At 42.9% G+C, this 21,986-nt stretch overlaps 1 protein-coding gene across 4 annotated transcripts in view; it reads right to left on the bottom strand.

Moving 5' to 3' along the window:
* The window catches only part of FOCAD (focadhesin), a 214,120-nt gene that overhangs the window by 15,780 nt on the left and 176,354 nt on the right, over nucleotides 1–21,986 (bottom strand). For all 4 annotated transcript variants that reach the window (XR_013232617.1, XR_013232618.1, XR_013232619.1 and 1 more), the window contains one exon: nucleotides 14,305–14,462. Coding sequence is in view for 1 of the 4 variants with exons in the window: in XM_077345182.1 (XP_077201297.1) it covers nucleotides 14,305–14,462 (158 nt within the window). In the remaining 3 variants the exon portion in view is untranslated. The remainder of the gene's footprint in view (nucleotides 1–14,304; nucleotides 14,463–21,986) is intronic.

Here is a 21,986-nt window from a genome sequence, read left to right as displayed (position 1 = left end):
ATGCCAAAAAACCTTGTCTCTTGGACAGTATGTAAGGTCGTATTAATCGCAGCTCTTAGCTAATGGCGTTCCACACAACTTTTCTTTGATTTATTATTGCCATTGTTGTCCCGGTGCCTCTGTACTGTTTTAAATTGAGCAAAACATCTGTACAGGATCCCTGCCCCCAAAGCGATTAGACTGGCCTCAACCAGGGCCACAGCCAGGACTTTTTCAGCCTTGGCCCCAGCCTGGTGGAACACTCTGCAGTGTTGGCAATCAGCCATGCAAAGAATACAGCAGAATGAAAATGCAACTTGAAGATAAAATTCAGATCATAAATCTTTCCACATGAAATTGTTTTGTGCATTAATTTTTGTATGCAAAATAGCTGCTGTTTCCAGTTGTACTTAAACACAGTAAGATTTAATTTTTAACATCAACTAAAAGGGAGACTGCAATCAAAAGGTCAGCCGGAGAAGGAAAGCCATGAAAGAGATAGAAAAGATTCCAGATGACCAAGGACTTGTCACTGATGACCAAGATCATAGTATTTTCCATTATTAAGTGAAAGCATGGGAGTGAACACTGGACTATGAAAAAGACTGAAAGGAAGAAAGTTGACTTGAAATGTGGTGTTGTAGGAGAGTTTTACATGTACCATGAACTACCACAAATACATGTCAGTGGGTTCTAGATCAAATCAAGTCTGAACTCTCCCTAGAAGCTAAAATTGCTACCCTAAGGCTATCATACTTTGGTCACGTTATGAAAAGACAAGACTTGTTGGAAAAGACAATAAAGCTAGAAAAAGCTGAAGACAGCAGGAGAAGAAAAAGCTGAAGACACAAACACACAGACACACATATATATAGGGAAGGGATTACACACACAGAGAGACCCATTATGCACGGGGGGGATAACGCACATTCAGGGTGGAATGGCGGTGACTAAAATCACGATAACGCATGGTGCCGGCTGCAATTGGCCGCAGCTTCAGTGCATGCCGCCGAAAAAGCCGCGTTAGTGAAACGCGAGGCCGCCTGCTGATTGGTCCCTTCGATTCCCAGCCCCAGCAACTGCGAGCTGCGCACAGTGTGGCTCGCAGTTGCTCCTTTGCCGCCAGCCTGACGTGTCGGAGGCGCAAAGTGCCTCCGACACATCAGGCCGCCCGCAAGGGAGCCCCCGGCAGTTGTGCGGAGCACGGCTGCTGGGGGCTCCCTGCCCGGCGGCCTGACGCGGCCGCTGCTGCGCAGAGCTCTCCTCCTCCTCCACCCGCCCGTCGCCGAGCCAACCTCCGCACGATCCCCAAGGGCGCTTGGCCTGGCGCTCCGGAGGCCGGTAAGAAGATGCTGAGGAGCCCTTGAGGAGCGCCCAGGGCAGCCGGCGCGACGGCGCTCTAAAGGACAAGCCGCCGCGGCCACTGAGGAGAAGAAAAATGGCTCTCGCCTCACCCTCAGGACTACGGTACAGTTATGCCATTCTGCGGGAGGGGGGGCTCACCGCTAGCGCCCGCTGTATTTAGACTACAGCGGGCTTATTTACTAGTCTCATAATAAGAAAATAAAAGATATTTCTGGTCAAAATCTACTTTAGCAAGTGCAACAGAACCAATGGCAATCCATAGAAGCCCAACAAAACTATCTTAAGCAAGGGGAAGCACTTTCACACAGTCACCAGAAACAATGACAATCCACAAAATGCCCAGCATAATAATGTTAAGCAAAGGAGACCAGCAGTGCAATGTCAATCCAGATAAGTCCAGCAGAACAAAGTAAGAGAAGGTGGTCATAAGAGACCCACAAGCCTGTCAAATGACACTGGCAGCCAATAAATATGCATTAAAAATCAGTTCCCCAGGAAGGCTTCAGCACTCCCCAGACCATCAATGCCTCAGAGGAGGAGCCTTTTGTGCTGCAGCTGTCCATCACTGGTTCTCTTGTTCCCTCCTCCCATCCCTGCAAAGAATAATATTATACACCATACAAGCTTGTGTGACCTTTAACTGCTGGTATTTGGCAATCACAAAAAAAACTCATTTGGAAGCGGTGTTCAGGTTATTCAGGTTTAAGATAACAAGCTTTGCAGGGAGATTTTTTAATGTGTTTCAAGCTAAAAATTGTAAGGGGGGGATACCTGAGTTCCATATACCCTGGAACTGTGTTTGAGTTACTGGTTTTCTCTTTAAATTATTACCATGCAAAAGAGTCCTTCTAACCCACCCATGTAATTACACAATTTTCAGATATCTTAATGGAATATTTCATGGAAACCAGCTACCTTGAAGTCACTAGTAAAAGATACTTCAATGGCAATAAATGAAATTAGCAGCCCCAAACTCAGAAAGAATTCATAATTTAGGATGTAATATTTTTTTCACATAGGTCAGTAATGGAATCTGAATGAATGAGTTGTTTCAATTAATTCTAATTTTAATAACTTAATGGGGGGAATCAACATGAGAAGTCCATAACAAATCATACAAGATTTGGTTGTTCAGAATATTCCTTATTTTAAATAATAGTTAAAAGAGAAAATTGGTTTCAGCTTAATATGGAATGTTAACCATGTCATTATTTTCTTCCAGCTATGCCTGCTGGAGGTGATGCAATGAAAATAGCTGAAAGAAAGTGCAACTTGGACGGAAATCATTTGTCTTTCTTCTGTTTCCTCCAGTGACATGTTTCTAGGATGTAAAATTTGTCCAAGTCTGCTTCATTTGTTTCACTAAATCAAGATGTGGTTTTCAATTATGCAATTATGCAGTGCCACAATTAAGTTTTAAAATGAAGAAGATAAAGGATAACAAAAGAAAAAAGAAAAAAGAAAACAACTTTGGGAGATGGACCAGATTGCCTATAATTCTCCAGTACAGTTCCCCCCCCATCCCACTTGCTGCAATTCCTCTCACATTCTTTACATGTATGTTCTTTGCATGCATTCCAGATTGAATTTTCTCAGGAAGTGTGTATCCCAAAACACAGGCTCCAATCCTTAAGAATGCTTCTGAATAAACATGCATAGGTCTACACTCATAAATTACAATGTTTAGCCACTCATAAAGTACATTGTTGAACCATTTAAACCCTTATTTCTGAATCTTATAAATAATAATTGTTCCAAACTAGTATAAGGATCTTCTGTCTTTTGTTTAATGGACTAGATAGTATTCATTCATTCATTCATTCATTCATTCATTCATTCATTCATTCATTCATTCATTCATTCATTCATTCATTCATTCATTCATTCACATTATTGATATGAAAAATTTCCCACTATAAAGAAATATGTTTTTTTCTGTGGATGAGTTGAACATGTCAACAGTCCCCCCCCCGACAGCCCAGTCAGGGAAGGAAGTCCGTCCAACTGTTGTTCAGATGTACCTCAGCTGACTTTCATTAACAGAAAAATGTAAATGGATATATATATCTATCTAAAGACAATGGGATAGTCAAACCCTCCGTCCATCAACTCATCTTCTTGGTCCCTTTATGTGGTGACTCAGGGTTGGTAGGAGCTTGGAAACACCCAATGTGATGCTCTCCATTGCAAATCCATGGGGTCAAGGGCCAACATGGTGTACCAGTTAGAGTATATAGGGAATCCACATGCGAATTCCCACCCTACCATTGAAGCTTGCTGGGGTGATCTTGAGCCATTCACACATATGCAACCTAAGCAATCTCACCAGGTTGCAGTGATGAAAAAAATGGAGGCAAGGAGAATTATGGACACCACTTTGGGTCCCTCTCATGGAAAACAGCACGGAATAAGAAAACAAATAACAAAAAATGATATAATGAATAAAATTCAAACCTGCTGAGAGGCCCCAGAGAACCAGTAAGGTCACACTCTGTCCCAGTGACCAACCAGGGTAAACAGAGCAAGTGTCAGACAAAGATCTAGGAGATCTGTGTTCGAATCCCCAACCTGGCATGGATACTCAATGCGTGACCTTAGGCCAATCCTACATATTCAGCCTAGCCAACTTCACAGGGTTGTCGGAGAGTGGAATGATGTAAGCCACTCTGGGTCCCCACTGGGGGTAAAGGTGGGGTGGAATCATATAGATATATAAATAAATGATGACTTCAGGACAAACCATCATTACAATGGTAATGTAAGATGTGTCTATGATAATGGAAGACAGAAATTGTACTCAATCTGCACATATACAAATCCTGCAGCTGGGGGGCAGTGATTGGCTTTCCCCTTACCATGTGGGGTACATGATCTATCACTCCAGCACTATGAGATCAGGATTACCTGCTAGTTGGATTCCAGATGCATTTAAAGAGACTCACCTGAGATGAAACTGACATACCTGCTTCTCATGTGAATTCTCCCTAGTCCATTCATTTAGATCATCAGCATGTTCTTAACTCGACATTCTAACTGTGCATCAAGTGATATTTGCAAAGTCAAGAAGCAGATTTTTTTATGGAGGAAGAGCAATGTTTGATTTGTGTGAGGCATGCTAGAGGTCTGGTACTTAAAAAGTTCTACCCCAGCCTTGCTATATCGGTACACTTGTCTTGCACTCATTTTGGCTGTTGCATTGTTTGCACTGCAGATCTTTTCCAAGGCACTTTGCTTTGCAGTGCAGGTAACAGGCTGAGGGACAGGGCCATCCCATATCCAGTCCACCAAAGCCCATTTGACATTTCCACTCATTTATGATAATAAAGATTAAGAGCCTGTTCAGGCATGTCCTTGTGGAACAAGCTCCCAGAAGAGCTGAGGGCCCTGATGGAGCGATCACAATTTTGCAGGGCCCTGATGGATCTATCAAAATTTTGCAGGGCCTGCAAGATGGAGCTCTTCTGCCAGGCATTCGGTTGAGGCCAGGCTGAGGAAGATCTGGGTCCCTCTGCTAGAGGCCTCCAGAGGTCCTCCATATGCAAGACCATCTAGGCAGAGGAGGCCTCTCCCGAAGTTGGCGGGCAGTTGTGTATTGGGTCTGGACTGTTGGGGTGGGAGAGAATCGATGGGATTAGGCCATCTGTTACTGTATTATACTGTTTTATGGGTTTTTATGTAAATCACCATGAGCCTGCTTCGTCCAGGAGTGGCAGTTAATAAATCTAGAAAGAAAGAAAGAAAGAAAGAAAGAAAGAAAGAAAGAAAGAAAGAAAGAAAGAAAGAAAGAAATAGCTCAGTATGAAGGAAAGAAAGTCGGATTAATTCATACTCTTCCTTTCTTGCTTAGAGTTGAGGCTGACTACAACTTCTGAGTCACAGTAGTCATTTCATGAGCATGGAAAGATATTCACAGCTACTCTGTGCCATAATGCCCAAGAGGGCTGCTACATCCCCCATGTCCTATCACCCGATGTCCAGTTAGGACATTCGGAATCGGAATCACACAGAGCTGGAAGAGACCACAAAAGGCCATCCAGTCCAACCCTGCCCCCCTTCTCTGGGACATTTCCCTCCAGCAGTTTGCAGTACTATGTGTTTACAAATTTTGTTGGCAATCAAAATGTGTTGAGCAGTCAAGTGAACACACAATTTTCTAAATCAGCTCTAACATTGTGATCCTATTCTGAATGGGTGCAAACTGGAAAAGCTCTGTAGAGCATTGCATTGGTAAGCCACACATGGAAATGGTCAAGTCCTGTATAAATGCTCAAAATTACACCATATAGAAGAGACCTAAAACTAATGTCCTGAATTAATCTTACAAAAGTTTGTCATTTTGAACTGAAGAAATGAACTGAATAAAGTCCAGAGCTGATATTAAAAAATGACTTCCATTCTCACTTTCAACAACAAAAAATGAACCTATTAATTCAAATTTTTGACTACATATGAAATATAAAAATAAAACCTGTGTTTCAAATATTAACCAAGATCTCAGAATAGGGTTTTATTCTACATGATTTCCAAATTCAAATAGAAAGGAGAAAAGTGAAAGCACAGAATTTTAAGAAATGGAAAATTCTGATGAATGGAAAGGGGTAGTTTCATCCCTCAATATTTAAAAGCAAAGACATGGTTCAAAGACTCACCAGACTCCAGAACTCATCGCTCGAGACACGTATTCTGTACTCAAGCAAAGAGCATATACCATCATGAACACCGTACCGACACAAGGATGGGTCCATATATGCTTAGCGATGCTTTTCTTCAGTGAAGTTTCATCTCAGAGCTGCACCAGTCTTCATGCCCAGCTAAACACCACCAACAAGAACAACTTGGAACTACTGAAGAGCAAAATGAGGACAAACCTTCCTCTGCAGTGTCTAAGTGACATGAGAGACTTCATTGCCACTCAAGAAATTCTCAAGGAGATCCAAGCACCCTTGGAAGAGAATCCACAAGTGGCCATTCATGAAATCTTCCAACAGATCATCCGCACCTTCAGCCAGAACCTGACAGAAACGGCTTGGGATGAGAATTCCATAGCAACCTTCCAGACTGGACTTCACCAGCAAATTCAGCATCTGGGAACATGCCTGAGTGCAGAAATGGAGAATGACATCCTGCCTCCAAGAGGCCAGAAGATCCAGCTTACCAGGCTGAGAGTGAAAAGATACTTCAGAAGAATTGACAGCTTCCTGAAAGAGAAGCAGCACAGCCTGTGTGCCTGGGAAATTGTCCAGATGGAAGTCAAGCAATGTCTGCTGTTGGTGGACCAGCTCACAAATAGGATCCCAAACTAAGAGGTACTGTAATTTTTAATATCAATTTTGTTTTTATCTGAACATGTTCTAGCCTTCAGTAATTCGAAACTTCTCCTATGGCATTGCCCTGATGTTGTATGGTCTCTTTTGAGCCATATTTCCAGATTTGTTTTGAACTTTTATAGTAAGTAAGACTCAAATCTGAGATTTTACTAACTTTGTTCATGTTGTTGAGGATTGTTTTCCTAATCCTAAACCAGCTGAGGAGAGGAAAATATCACCCAGAGACAACTCAGTTTTCAATCTTTTTTTTTATGTCACCTGTGTTCTTTATGGTTATGACACATAGAAATATTATGTTTGCTACCAGTGGGGAATGGGCAGGTTAGCATTGCCGGATCCAGGTTGGGAAAGTCCTAGAGATTTGGCAATGGAGCCAATGGAGGGCAGGGACCTCAGTGGAGTACAATGCCAGAGAGCCTACCCTCCAAACAATCCATTTTTTTCCCAGCAGAACTGATCTCTGTAGTCTGGAGGTGAGTTTTTGTTGTTGAAGATTTCTTCTGGGCTAGGATCACTAAATTGGTCACTTAGTTCTAATCTGACCAAGCTAACTGAAGGAGTTGTTTAAAAGAAAAAAATAGATCTGTGTTTTTGCCATGGCATCCACAGTCAGCTGAAACTAAATCTAGCCAAGATGGAGGTCCTCTGGCTGAGTCGGTAATGCGGAGAGACAGTTGATGCAGTTCTCAGGTATTGACTAAATCAACACCAGGTTGAGCTAAATCAACACCAGTGCCTTCTGTCAGGAGCCTGGGTGTGATTCTGGACATCTCCCTTTTAATGGAGGCCCAGCTCATGAATTTGGATTGCCTGGCATTTTTCAACCTGTACCAGGCATGATAACTTACACCCTGTCTCTCATCATCAGACTTAGCCAGGGTGATCCAAGCAATGGTCACCACAAGATTAGACTTCTGCAACTCAATTGTTGCAGGGCTTCCCTTGAGACTGCTCTGGAACCACCAATTAGTTCAAAATGCAGTAGCACAGTACTCACAAGCATCTAGTGGAGGGCACATATAACGCCAGTGCTTGGCTATCTGCATTGGCTCTGGACTGGAGACAAGAGCAAGTTCAAGGTTTTGGTACTAACTTCTAAAATTCTTAACCAGCCTTTATCACCTTTTTTACCATTCATTTTACCATGAAACATTCTTCAAGCTTTGAGAAACACCAGAAGTGGCCCAATTGTGTAGAATATGGTTGGGAAGCATAGCTGTGTATACACCCATCTGGGGCCCCTCCCCTTCCAACTCCCTTCAGACCCATCATTGGCCATTTGGGAGAGGGCAGGTTGACATGATCCTATATGGTCATCTTACAATAACTGTTTAACAAAGCATGCTTTAACTGGTCCGTGACCAGTGTATCTACAGGACCTCCTCTTCCACTACACTCCCCCCCCCCCAAAGACCATTAAGGTCATTGGATTAACACCTGCTTAGGTTCCCCAGCTGAAAGGAAGTGAGATTGGCCTCTACTTGGGTGAGAGCCTTCTTGATCTTTGACCCAGCCTGTTAGAGCACTCTGCCAAAAGGGCCCTGAGGGACCTTAGCCAGACACTACTGTTCCACCAAGCCTATGGCTGAGGTCCAAACAGACCATCATAAAGTGTTGGCCTCACTTCTGAAACAGAGGAAGATCTGCCCTCCAAGGATCTCAAATCTTCCCCCTAGCTCAAATTTGGTAGGAGCTACTATAAGTTACCAAAACATTTTAATGTTAATATTTGGTTTTATTGTGAGATTAACGAAGTAGAAGAAGGAGAGTTGGTTCTTATATGCCGCTTTTCTCTACCTGAAGGAGGTTCAAAGCGGCTTACAGTTGCCTTCCCTTTCCTCTCCCCACAACAGACACCCTGTGAGATGAGTGAGGCTGAGAGAACCCTGATATCACTGCTCAGTCAGGATAGTTTTATCAGTGCTGTGGCGAGCCCTAGGTCACCCAGCTGGCTGCATGTGGGGGAGTGCAGAATCGAACCCGGCATGCCAGATTAGAAGTCGGCACTACTAACCACTACACCAAACCATGTTGTTACCCACCCTGAGCTATCTAGGAATGGTAGAATACCAAAATAAAGTTGCTTATTATTACTTTATTACTTATTTTATATCCTCAGTGACTGGTAGTTGAAGTGTGTCCCACAGTTGAAATGAGTGAAAAGGAAAACCAATTTCGAATTAGAGTTTGAATCACTTCTCTTTTTCTTTCTAGCTGTGATGCAATGAAAACAGCTGGATGAAACTGCAGCTTCGGAGAGAGCACTCGTATCCTCATCTTTCATTCATTGCTTCTAGCAACACATTTCCAAAAAAGTAAAATATCTCCTGTTATTTGCTGTATTCCATCAGATTCTAAACAGTTTCAAGAAATTCACAGCAAGACATAATGTTCCAATGTACAAAGCTACAATAAAGACCTTTACAGAAGATGTAGGACCTATAGAAAATGGACTTCAGCATCCCATGATGCCGCCAAAGCAAAAGATTCTTCCCTAGCTTATCTCCACTTTCTGAAACTCCTCTGAATGTACTGACTTCTGCACCTCTCAATGTAAAATCTGAGCATAGTTCATCAGCACCTTTGATCTAGTTTAATTCTACTGGAAGCAAAGAAACAAAATGATGTTAGTCCCACCCACTAGTGCTGTTTATCAAAGCAAATAATTATTTATTTCAAAAATGTGCACACTTGAAGTGCACTATCATGTCCCACCTTTCAAAGCATTTGCCCTCAAGCAACATATTTATAATTTGCAAATGCCAATCAGTACCTCTATTGCTGGTCAGCTTGAGTAAATGTATTTATTTTATTTATTTTATTCATTTATCATTTGTATTAATTTTATTTATTATATTTTGTTAACTGAATCCTTAAAAGTGTTATTTATATTAAAGAAATGCAGTCTTCTTCCAGTCACTATGGGTAGCGTGGATTGTATTTGGGGGGAAAAACAAAGCTCAGGAAATATTCTGAAGTAGAGTCAGGCTGTGAGTTACATTGAACTCAGACATAACATGGGGAAGATGAGGACAGGAAGAATGCCTGAGTTGTACATTCACTAGTGGTCCTCCTACAGCCTGTTTTGGGAAATTTACCCTTCTTGTGCAGAGATACCTGTCCTCCAGCTTAGGGATGCTCAAGCATCCTGGACACCAGACTTGAACAGGGAGCTGAACTTTTGACCCTTTGTGGCTGTTCAACGTGCTACGTATTTTTTCTGGACAGTACTGTGCAATGCTACTGGCTTCTCATATATGCCTCTTCTCATACATAAGCAACCATGCAAAAATTGAAAAGAATTCAAATACGTGCACTGTAGCCCACTTCTCCTGGAGCTGTAAATTATCTATTGTATTGATTGTTCATAGACTACTAGGAGTTCTTTCATGGTACATCAGTGTACCCTGGTGGAGTTCATCATTTACTATGATGGAGAACTCCCTGCTCATGCATCAAGTGCAATCAGTTAAGAATAATAAGACAGCCTAACAAAGAAACATACCTTTCCTCTCTTCCCTTCTCTCTTATCCAGACAGAGAAAATTACTACAAAGGGGGAACTCCAGTTCCACAGAAGGGCAAATAACACATTCATTACCTCTTTGATCTCAACTAGTCAGAATGAAAATTCCAAGTGCTAGGAACTCCTGCCCACCAGAGGCAATTCTGTGGTTGAATGCTTTAACCAAAGTACTTTAAGTGCCAGTGTAGAGTTTACTGAGAGTGGCCTATGGCTTTACCAGCAGAAGGGTAAAGCAGAAAACTGAAACACTTAATGCAAATTGCAGACCACTTAATACTACACACCACCATAGGAAACAACAACATAAATAGCATGAGCATAATGTCACCAATCACCACAATCAAATTCCCCAGAAGGGCTATAGTTTCTGCACATAAGGTACAGTCAGACAGTGACCTCATGACCAAAACTCCCCAAAAGTGCCCATCTGTAACTGCCCTGATCTGGATGATTTGTTTAGCCCAGTCTCCTCAGATCTCAGAAGCTAAGTGGAATTGGTCCTGGTTAGAATTTGGATGGGAGATGACCAGAGTTTCAGGGTCACTACGCAGAGGCAGGCTATAGCAAACTACTTCTGAATGTCTCTTGCCTTCAGAACCCCATGAGGTTGCCATGAATCAGGTGCTACTTGGCAGCAATTTTCACCACCAATTCATAGGTTCTCTTGGAGTTGTGACCTCTTGTCTTTCGCATATCAAAGGCCAGCAGGGCTGCCAAGACCCACCATGGGCCCCTGGACAAAGATTCCATCTGCCCCCGCCCATATGACCCTGATCCAAGCCAAATACCCTAACAAAACAAAGTATTTGACTAGCTGTGGGCATGCATAATGAAAAGATCCACAGGTCCATCTGTCTGTGGCAGGCATAACTCTGAAGGCCAATGAAATGGGTGCTCTTTATATCTGAACAGTAATGTCCAATGGTATTTTTTGTACTCTTAGATTGTTAGATTTTTATTTATTTATTTATCATACTTATAAACCGCCCTCCCCGGAGGCTCAGGTTATTGTCTCATTGAGATGTGTTTCATTTTTCAAAGTAGAAGGAGGAAGATAATTGTTGCAAGGAGATTACAGATTAAAATTGTGACATGAGAGACTAGGAAGGGAGTTCATGTGGGAACAAAGAGGAGAATAAAAGGCATTCCTTTATGCCAAATATCATCTGCTTCCATTCACCTGGGGAATTAAAGAAGAATGTCCACATAAAATTGTGTTCATTCCATGACATTCCTGAAGCTTTCCCCTTTAATCCAGAGAAAAATGGAAGCTGTTTTTCTATAATTTAAAGGGGCAAATTGAGTGGAGTATCCATTTTGGGAGACCACAGGAAGATAGGGACATACTTTTGGCATCATACCAACACTGTGACGTCACTTCTAGCATAAGCAGGAGGTGTTGTCATTGCACCAGGTGCAGTTCTAATATTTGTTCAAAATGATTTGGTTTAACAGGAACATTTGGGGTGAAAGCTAGAACATTGCTCAATGCAGTTATATCACATATGATCACACTAGAAGTGATGTAGTCCCAATGCTGGTTGATGCTCATTTCCCGTGCATTTCCCCCTTCCCCTGCCACTCAGCTGAGCAGCAGCAAGCAGAACTTGTGGGGTGCAGGAGATCTACCATCAAAGCAGGAGTCCTGGCCTCCTGAATCTGTAGCAAACACAGGAAGTTGGGCAGAAAGAATATCTGCTTTCAAAATGAAGTTTGAGTCCACTGGCACCTTTAAGTCCTATGAAGTTTTATTCGAGGTGTAAGCTTCCTCAGATACAATGAAATCGGAATTCCCAGTCAGACATATACGCAGAGGGTGAGCAGTAAAAAGGGTTCATGTTTCATCCGTTTTTCCCTCTTCTTTTCATAACTTTTTTTTCCATTTAATCACACAAGCTCAAATCTCCTCCAGCAATGGAAATTCCACTGTGCCAGCCTGAAGTCGTGGCATGACAATGAGAAAGTGAAATTTGACCAGCATAAAATGAAGAGCAGTAACTACCTCATGCTGTAAAATGAAGAAGATGATGAAAGGTGGAAGGACAGATATAACCCAGAAATGTCACTCAGACTGCACTGTTGTGGGTGGAGAGGCAGATGTCTGTGAATGCCTGGGTCTAAAATATTACTGATGTTTTATTCATGCAACATCATGCTTTGCATGCTTTGACTGCTGAAAGTTTAGGCCCCGAAAATCTGTCGGTCTCTAAGGCGCTGGTGGACTTGTAAAACAAAGCCACAAGAAGCTTGGAAACCACAGCTCCCGACCACATGAATGTGTGCCGCCCACTCTTCTGCGGACTCCACTAATGATTACTTTCCTCATTACCTCACATCTGCTTCCCATGTCACCTGCTGAAACCAGACCAGACTTCACAGGATTCAGTAGCTTGCATCAGTTCCTGGTAACTCTGAACACCGCAGCTATTTGCTACTGTCCTGTTGCTTTGTGCTGGTGTTGGGAGCCAAACGACACTCCCAGAACTGCCAAGACGGCTGCAGTTCTGAAGAAGAAGAAGAGTTGGTTCTTATATGCCGCTTTTCCCTACCCGAAGGAGGCTCAAAGCGGCTTATAGTCGCCTTCCCTTTCCTGTCTCCACAACAGACACCCTGTGGGGTGGGTGAGGCTGAGAGAGCCCTGATATCACTGCTCGGTCAGAACAGCTTTATCAGTGCTGTGTCAAGCCCAAGGTCACCCAGCTGGTTGCATGTGGGGGAGCGCAGAATCGAACCTGGCATGCCGGATTAGAAGTCCGCACTCCTAACCACTACACCAAACTAGCTCTGGTTGCTACTCCCGAGTTCCACACCAGACTGGTACATCTTACTGTCATGACCCACATGGTTTTTCTCAAAAATGGTAGTGGAAAGTCTTCTATGTAAGAATATACATAGAATATGCAAACTGTTTCCCTGGATCGGCTCAAAAATCCATCTAATCCAGTATCCAGTTTTCAACAATGGCCAGTGAGATGCTTCTTCAAGTGCACAAAGGCATTCACCAGAGATATACTGCCTCTGATTATGGAGGTTTCACTACCAGGACATACTGCCATTTGTTGCTCTGTTGGTCCCTGTTGAAAAGGCCCCCAGGAACAAAGTTAGAGCAGAATCATCAAAGTGGCCAAAGCAAGGCCAGAGAACAAAGGCAAGAGAGGAATGCAACTAAGAGTGAACTTTGGCTCAACTCTGAACAATATCCTGATGGGTGATGTTAGCTGATTATTAAGTATGTAAAGGTGAATGTGACATGGAGAAGAACAGGGGAAATCATGGGATAAAACCCACTTGGAAAAGGCATCACCTAAGAAGTACATTCTAACCTCGGAAGGGGAGAAAAAACTCTGAGAGAAATGCCAAGAAGTGCCAGGCAGGACCTGAAGAAATGTAGGGAGGAAACCAGAGCATCAATCAGGAAAAAGTTAAGAGAGGGAAGCTTTTTTTGTGAGAGCTCCCAAGAAAAATAAAACAGATTCATTAGTGAAATTGAGAGCACTAAGGAAGAGTCTGAGAAGAAAGCAGGTACCATATTAACAGTCAGAGAAAGAGTAGGGGGAAGTCTGACCCAATTATCAATTTAAGCAGCTGTGGACAATAATTATAACCATCCTCCCTCCCCCCGCTAGAATGCCGTATTAACGTGGGAGCACACTGTAGCCCTAAATACAGAGACACCTTTAAGGAAGCTGTTATCACAGTTTTAACTCAATCACAAATAAATAAACCAGCTCCTGAATCTGAATTGGTCCTTTGGGGGTCTTGGAATCCAGATTTTAGTCCGATTTTTTCCCCTACTCTTGTTGCATGGTATTAAAAAAAACTGTCAAAAGCATCTTTGGCTTCCAAACACCAGCACAAAAGGGCACGAGGTCTTTGCAGCAGAAAGGAAAACTGCTGAAGTCCCAAGAACATTCTCCCAGCTCTTCCATGTTGGTGAGAAGGCGTATTTTTATTCTATCCCAAAGCAAACTATTGAAGCTGCCTTGCTGAACTACTAATCAGATAGATGTTATAGCTAGCTCCCGCTCAGTGAAAACAGCAGAAGGGAACAGAAAAAAGGAACGGAAGAAGGTTATTATGTGGACCATTACATTGTTTCATGAATTACCCTCAGCCATATACGAGTCTCAATGATGGAACCAATCCCTCCGTTGGGTTTTTTTAAAATTCTGTCCTTCATTCTCAATGAGAATTCTTGCAGCAGCTTGCAGATCTCTTTCCCCCATTTCAAGAAAAGTCCCGTTTCTTGCAAAGCGACACCAGACTCTGAAAAACAAACAGCAACAGATTCTTAAATATGAGAAGCAGCCATTTCAAGGGGCCTGTGCCATTCACTATAGCTTAGCATGCAGGAATTGACTGGAGAAGATCTGTAGCAGGTTCTACCTGGATAGAGCCTCCAAGATACAACCTGTAACCATAGTGACAACTTATTTTCAATGAGAATTGGGCTTTCCATTGGCCCTAGGGGCAAGATGTTTTCTGCTGACACAGGGAAGATACAGTGGTGCAGATGCGGGAAGGAAAGTTGGTATGTAGGAAGCAGAGGGTGTAAAATATGCAGCTTTCTTCTGCAAGAAAGGAAGCATGCTACTTCCATGTGTCCATGTCTTGTGCTAAGGAGGTTCATGTATAGCAGCTGCAAGAAAGATGCCCACAATTGAAGCCCATGGCTCTTCTTGCAGTGAAAAGTCACAACTGCCTCCTTAGCATGACGGCAAGAGTGAATCGAGGACTCTTGACTTGTGCACCAAAGCACCCCTGTGAAGCGGAAGCCCAAAGGAAGGAAGAGTGAAAACCAGAGAGAAGGAAAGGCAAAGGAAAAATGGAATTGAGAAACAGACTTGGGAGAGGGCAGCTCAGGACCTAGGAGAGAAGAGGTTTTGATGTGCAAATAGGGAAAAAAGCAGGAAGCAGGGAAACATCAAAGAGTAACAAAATCAACCAACCAGCATGGTGTAGCGGTTAAGACAAGCAGACTCTAATCTGGCAAACTGGGTTTGATTTCCCACTCCTCCACATGCAGTCAGCTGGGTGACCTTGGGCCAGTAACAGTTCTCTTACAGCTTTTCTTGCACAGTAACTCTCTTAGAGCTCTCTCCGCCCCAACTACCTTACATGATATCTGTTGTGGGGAGAGGAAGGGGAAAGTATTTGTAAGCCACTTTGGGACTCTTTGGGTAGTAAAAAATGGGTTATAAAAAAAGCTCTTCTACTGCTTTTGTGTTTTAACATTTATTCATGTATTGATACCCCACAGTCCTCTGCAACAGGGACCCAAAGCAGCTTATAACATTCTTCCCCTTTCTATTTTATCCTCACAACAACCCTGTAAAGTATGGTAGGCTGAGAACCTGTGATCGACCAAAGATCACTCAGCAAGCTCATGTGGCAGAACCTTGGTTCCCAAGTTCAACACTCTAAACTCTATGCCACTCTATGGACCATCCTTCCATGCAAAGCAATCCATGTGGCTACAGCAAAGTTTCCAAGCTGCCATGCATACACATTGATTCAGGTGGTGAATTCTCTGCTGGGCTGTACCATTTGGAAGGGGCGTCATGTTTGAATGCTCCCCCATGTTAAAACAAAAAATTCCATCTGCCTACAAACTTAGCAGCATTTTTGGGAACAAGGCTTGCTGCTTTATCATGTTGGTTGCTGATTTAAAAAAAATATTTCTCAGAGTGTGCGTATGATCCATATATATGCACTATAACAGTCGATGGAAGATCTCAATGTCAGGTACTTGCTTGCATATGAGTTATGGGCTTTATGTTTCTCAAAAGATCAAATAATTTTGACTTCATTTGATTATTCTGAAATCAATTTAGAAGTACTTTGAAGGGGATTTACCATTCCCCACCCCCTTTCCACTTAATTGTTTTTCCTCATTCCATTTCAGTTTAAACTGTTTCTGGTTTACTTTTCAGATTTAAAAAAGGACTCCTTTAAAGTGATGGGGATTCCAACCCGTATTGTAACATGAGGATAAGAAACTGAAACTAACAATAAGAAGTGAAATTTCCTCTCCAAAGCCAAAATGAATGAATGAACTACAGAACCCTAATGTTGCAATATGAGCAAAGTGGTATTGTGTGAAAAACCAGATAGACATAGAGATCATATGAGTAGCTATTTCCAAATAGATATATATAGAAATATATAGAAATATATATATTTTTTTACTTTGTCAGCAAGCTGTACTTGGATTTTAATGGAGGGTAACAAGTTGAGTGTTCCAATTCCAAAGGTTTAGGAAAGGATTCTTGCAATTGCCCCAACAGCAAACTGTTATTAACTTTGCCCTGATTGTGACAGGAGAAATGGAAGTTCATTTCCAGATGCAATGATGGAAAAGTTTCATCTGCTGGATTTGTTCTCCTGCTCAGCACAAGAGCCTTACACAGACAAAAAATCCAGGTTGCTAAATAGTTTGGTAGCACAGATGTTCTTTGCACAAGTAACTGTGCATGGGCAGCTGTGCTCATAAGGCTCCACTTCCCAAGTTGGAAGGCCCCCAGGGTCATCTAGTCCAACCCCCTGTACAATGCAGGAACTCACAACTACCTTCCCAGCCACAGTGACCTCAATTTCATGCCCAAGCAATTTCTCCACCAAAGAGCTCCAGAATCCAGCCTGGCCTATCAAGGCATCTGTTAAGCTTTCCAGGTGGTCCTGGCAGGCATGGCTTTCCCAGCAGAAGGATGAGCAGACCTTAGCAGTTAATGCTATTGATCTCCTTGCTGTAAAAAGGGCCACCTTCTAATAGCTGGAAGTCATATCATGCATCTTTTTGAGAGCAGGGTATATTTCGAGTATGAATGATGGTTTGTGGACGTGACCCTGCCCAATGGTTTACTTAGTTGTTTTAAGTTGCAGGATATTTTCTATGCCCTACACAGATTAATGAATACAAAACAGAGAATGCTCCTTATGTGTGTGATGATCTGCTGGCCAAGCCATTCTTTAAATCCTGACCACCTTGTTGAGCAAGTAGTTGCCGTATGATGCTGTAAGATGTGGCCTGGTGGTTATTACAACTCCTGCTCTTAACTTAGAGACCACCATTATTCTCCCTTAGCTTCCAAGTCAGAATGATCTTAAGCAAACATCTCAGTCCTCCAGCAGTCCCCATCTGCCCTGCACCCTGACCTGGATCGCCCAGACTTGCTCAGTCGTCTCAGATCTCAGAAGCTAAACAGGGTCAGCTCTGGTGGATGGGAAACCACCAAAAAAGTTATTCTGTTATTCTGAGGCAGGCAATGGCAAACCATCTCTGTTCCTCTCCTGCCTCAAAAACCCTACCTTGGCAACCTGGCAGCATCCTCTTCCCTGCTCCAAGTGCACAAAACTAAATAAATACAAGAGGGTTCCTACAGGGGTCTTTTGACATTCAGCCCCAAGGAAGATTGACAAGCTATGTCCAAGAAGGGAAGGCAGCTGCATCTTCTCCCCCCCCCCCCCCCTATTTCCTTGCTCCTGTCAACTGAGATGTGCACCAGACTGGAGATGCCGAAGAGGAAAGGACTGCCATGGATGAATCTGAGGAAACGGGGCAAACCTCTGGGTCACAGCCGGGCAACTTCTAACCAATGCCAGCCTTGAAAGCCAGCTTGGTGTCCTGGTTAAGAGTGGTGTCCTCTAATCTAGAGAACCAGCTTGATTTCCCTCTCCTCCATATGCAGCCAGCTGGGTGGCCTTGGGTCAGTCACAGTTCTCTCAGAGCTCTCTTAGCCCCTCCTCCATCACAGGATGTGAGGAGATGAAGGAAAGGTGATAGGAAGCCACATTGATACTCCTTTGGGAAGAGAAAAGCAGGGTGTAAAAACCAACTCTTCTTCCTCACACACTCTGCCTATTAGCCCCACAGCTCACAGCCCAGCCTCCCCGTGCAATGAGACAGGCGTGATTTCCTTTCCTTTTTTCCAAGACTTAAACATTCCCTAATAGAAACAAGAGCCTCTTGGGGCACAGAGTCGTAAGGCAGCAGATATGCAGTCTGAAAACTCTGCACATGAGGCTGGGAGTTCAATCCCAGCAGCCGGCTCAAGGTTGACTCAGCCTTCCATCCTTCCGAGGTCGGTAAAATGAATATTCAGCTTGCTGGGGGGTAAATGGTAATGACTGGGGAAGGCACTGGCAAGCCACCCCGTATTGAGTCTGCCAAGAAAATGCTAGAGGGCGCCACCCCAAGGGTCAGACATGACTCGCTGCTTGCATAGGAGATACCTTTACCTTTGAATAGAAACAAGATTTTTTTTTTTACAAAAGTTTGCTTTGTGTGACTATATGACAAGTAGAAATCAAAACAAACCACAGGAAGTGAAACTGATTATATGTATCTGGCTTTCAAAAAGACTCAAAAGCAGAATAAAAAATCTCTAAACATTGGAGTTAAAAACTTAAAATCAGAGCATGATGGCTGTCAGAATTTACCAGATGACTTGCAGTTAAGTTAAAATGTGCACAGCAGGACATTCTCATTAACACAATCTGTATAGATGATGTACATATTAATATACTATTAACTGATTCACTAAAATGATATAAAGCGATTTACTAGTCTTCATGACATAGACAGTGGCAAAATGCCCCCAAAGTTCCTGATGTAATTAAACAGAAAGTGAAAATAAAAACTGCAAACGAGAACGGCAGAAAGTGATGTAAGGACTGGAGAGTTTCTTGCAGCTGGATATATAAATTCAGAAGACATGTCTCCAAAGCATCAAGCACATCTTCTGGACACCTTGAAGGAGGTCCATTCTCTCCTTTGCTTCAAGAAAGCAGATCCACCATGGCCACCCTGAGCCTTCAGCGACTTTGCCTTCTGCTTCTGCTGCCCTTCAAAATCCTGGCTCTGGACTGCATCATCACCGCAGAGAACCAATTGCGAGTGAAGAACCCCGAGGTCCGAAAATTTATAGAAGCCATTGGAGGACAGCAGCTTCCTGAAGGGTGCTTGTACAAAAGGCCAACCTTCAACTTTCCTGGGGCAAAAATCAGCAGGGCCAACAAAGAGGGCAAAAGCATGGCAGTGCAAGTGATCCTCGAAAACGTCCTGCAGATCTTTGAGCACAACTTTACTCGAGCTGGATGGGACGCAAGAAACATAGCCCTGTTGCAAAATGCACTTTTCCAGCAAAGTAATCAGTGGAAGAACTGCTCTACTGCAGAGACTGGGGAGGAGGCAGCGCTGAACAATCAAGATCTGAACCTGAATCTACGAAGATACTTCAGACAAATCCAAACATTCCTGGAGAGCCAGCAGTACGGCCTTTGTGCCTGGAGTGCTGTGCAACTGGAAATATGGTGGCTCTTTTCCAACATTCTCGATCAACTTTTGAACAGGTTTTAAAATTCAAGGTAAGTCAAGGAGCTCTTTCAAATGGCATCGTCTCAGGCTTTCTCAACCAGAGTTTCTTGAAACTCTGGGGTTTCTTGATGGTCGTGGAAGGGTTTCCTGAATGAGTGGGAGTTAATTAATCTTTATATATATTTTAAATGTCTTAAATATTTATCGTGATATGACCATATATGGCCGTCAACCTGCCCCCCCCCCAATGGCCAGTTATGTGTTTGGGTGGCTGGGAATGGGAGGGGCCCCAGGTGAGCATGTACACAGCTATGCTTCCCAACCATATTCTGCACAATTGTGCCATTTCTGAGGCTTCTTGAAGCCTGGAGAATATTTCAGGGGCTTTTCAATGGTAAAAAAGTTGAGAAAGGCTGCCCTAAAGATATTAAAGAATAAATTGTATGGTTTAGTAATGGTGATCAAAAATTATTATTATTATTATTATTATTATTATTATTATTATTATTATTATTATTATTATTATTATTATTATTATTATTATTATTATTATTATTATTATTATTATTATTATTATATTTCTAACCCGCCACTCCTCTGAGGCTCATGGCGGGTAACAACATGTAAAACCCCCATAAAACCCCTCGTACATAAAACATCTAAAACAATCCCCAACCCACCCTACCTGATGGCGGCGGGACTATCCAAAAAACCCAGGGGTCACTGCTGATGTAGATGTAAAGGGGGGCCTGATCAAATGACCATGAAGCCCCTAAAGCCATGTCAAGTTTTACAATAAGGTGACAAACTACATAATCTCAGCCATCTTCATTTTCTGTTTTCTCACTTTCTTTTTCTCCAACAAATGGCACCATCCAGACAAAACTTTTCTAAAGTCTTCTTGATTTCAAGGGGATAGATTTGCCTCTGTGATTGAGATCCCCATTTTATATAAAAGCACAAAATGTACAAAAGTTTGCCAGATATAACTTCAGTTCAAAAATATTGTATCTTTCATAGTACCATGCCCGAAAAGAGATTTCATCTTAAAGTGTTGCGTCATCTCAGGGAGGGAGAAGCATTTTATTCTACTATGCCAATGGACAATATTGTGACCTTCTCTCTCCCCCCCCCCTTTGTGTTCTCTTCCAGCCAGTGCTTCCATCTGTCCTTTCAGCTCCATGTGGTATTTTATCCCACTGGGATCCTCTGCTTGTCCATCACTACTTCTAGCAAAAGCTTCTCAAGAAAAAAGAAGTTCGCACAGCCAGCCGGTCAGCCACATTCCAGTGATCTGCAGATGTTCCGCAGTAACTCTTTCCTATTCAAATGCCAGCAAGTTGGATGGGAAACTCGGAGCTGACTGACCGCAGCAAGACACAGACACCAAAAAGACTCTGAAATCTGCAACATTTGCAGAAAAGACTTAATTAGAAACAAAGAACAGAATATCAAGTGAGGCTGGGCTGAAAAAAGGATCGCAGCACCCTGACTGATATCTGAAGCAGATGTGCTCCAGAACTGGGGTTGAGATGACTCAGCTAGAGGGATGGAGAAAGGACCTTCATCGCCTGAAGTCTGGGAGGCATTATCACTGGAACAAAACACACTCCATCCCAAGACGCATTTCCCACAGTGGCCAGTGTCTGTCTGTGAGAGATGCTGGCCTTGTCAACTGAACACAAGCAGCCAGCTGGTTGGAAATAATATATTGTCTTAAGATTTAATGACAGTCAGTGTTAAACTGGGTACTTGAAAAGGCTACTATTTATATTGTTGTATTCCTATTATTTAGTACTATAAAAATTATTTATATTTTGTTAAAATATTTATTTTTGCATATACAGTTTTTATACTTGGTATTTATAATTTAGCTATCGCTCCTTGAATGACTTCACGGTCATATTCCTATCAATAAACATAAATGCTTACAATGGAATTTCAAACTGAATTTTTCCCTTAAACAGGACTTCAGATGGGCAAATATTAAAAACTGGGTATTCAGGGCTGGGGTCCCACTTGGGTTTGCTTGGACAGTGAAGGGACCCAGGGACAACTCAGGCACCTCCAACGGTAGCCAGCATGAGGCCAGCCAAATCGTGGGTGGAGGTAAGCCTCAGCATCCAGGATGGCCAGTAAGGCACCGACCAGAGTACTGACCAGGCCTGGGGATCTCCTAGAATTTCAGCTTATCGGGACTACAGAGTTCAGTTCCCCTGGAGAAAGAGATGCTTTGGAGGGCCGTCTCTATGGCACTGTACTCCATTGAATTCCTCGTCCTTCTAAGGCCCCACCCCTAAATCTCCCAAAGTATCCCAGCCTGGAGTTGGCAACCATATGCCCCTCATCCCCCACCTGTAGCTGGGGAGATCAGGCAACCCTAGCAACAATTCAAGAGCCAGAAGCTAGGAAGGCCTATCAGAGACAGTTGAGGCATCTCCTGTGAGGCTTGTAGTTCTCACAAGAAGTTGGGA

The sequence above is a fragment of the Paroedura picta genome, chromosome 7 (genome assembly GCF_049243985.1).
Source record: "Paroedura picta isolate Pp20150507F chromosome 7, Ppicta_v3.0, whole genome shotgun sequence".
Lineage (NCBI taxonomy): Eukaryota > Metazoa > Chordata > Lepidosauria > Squamata > Gekkonidae > Paroedura > Paroedura picta.
Note: the sequence above shows the minus strand (reverse complement) of the source record. Positions and strands in the feature narration are given on the sequence as shown.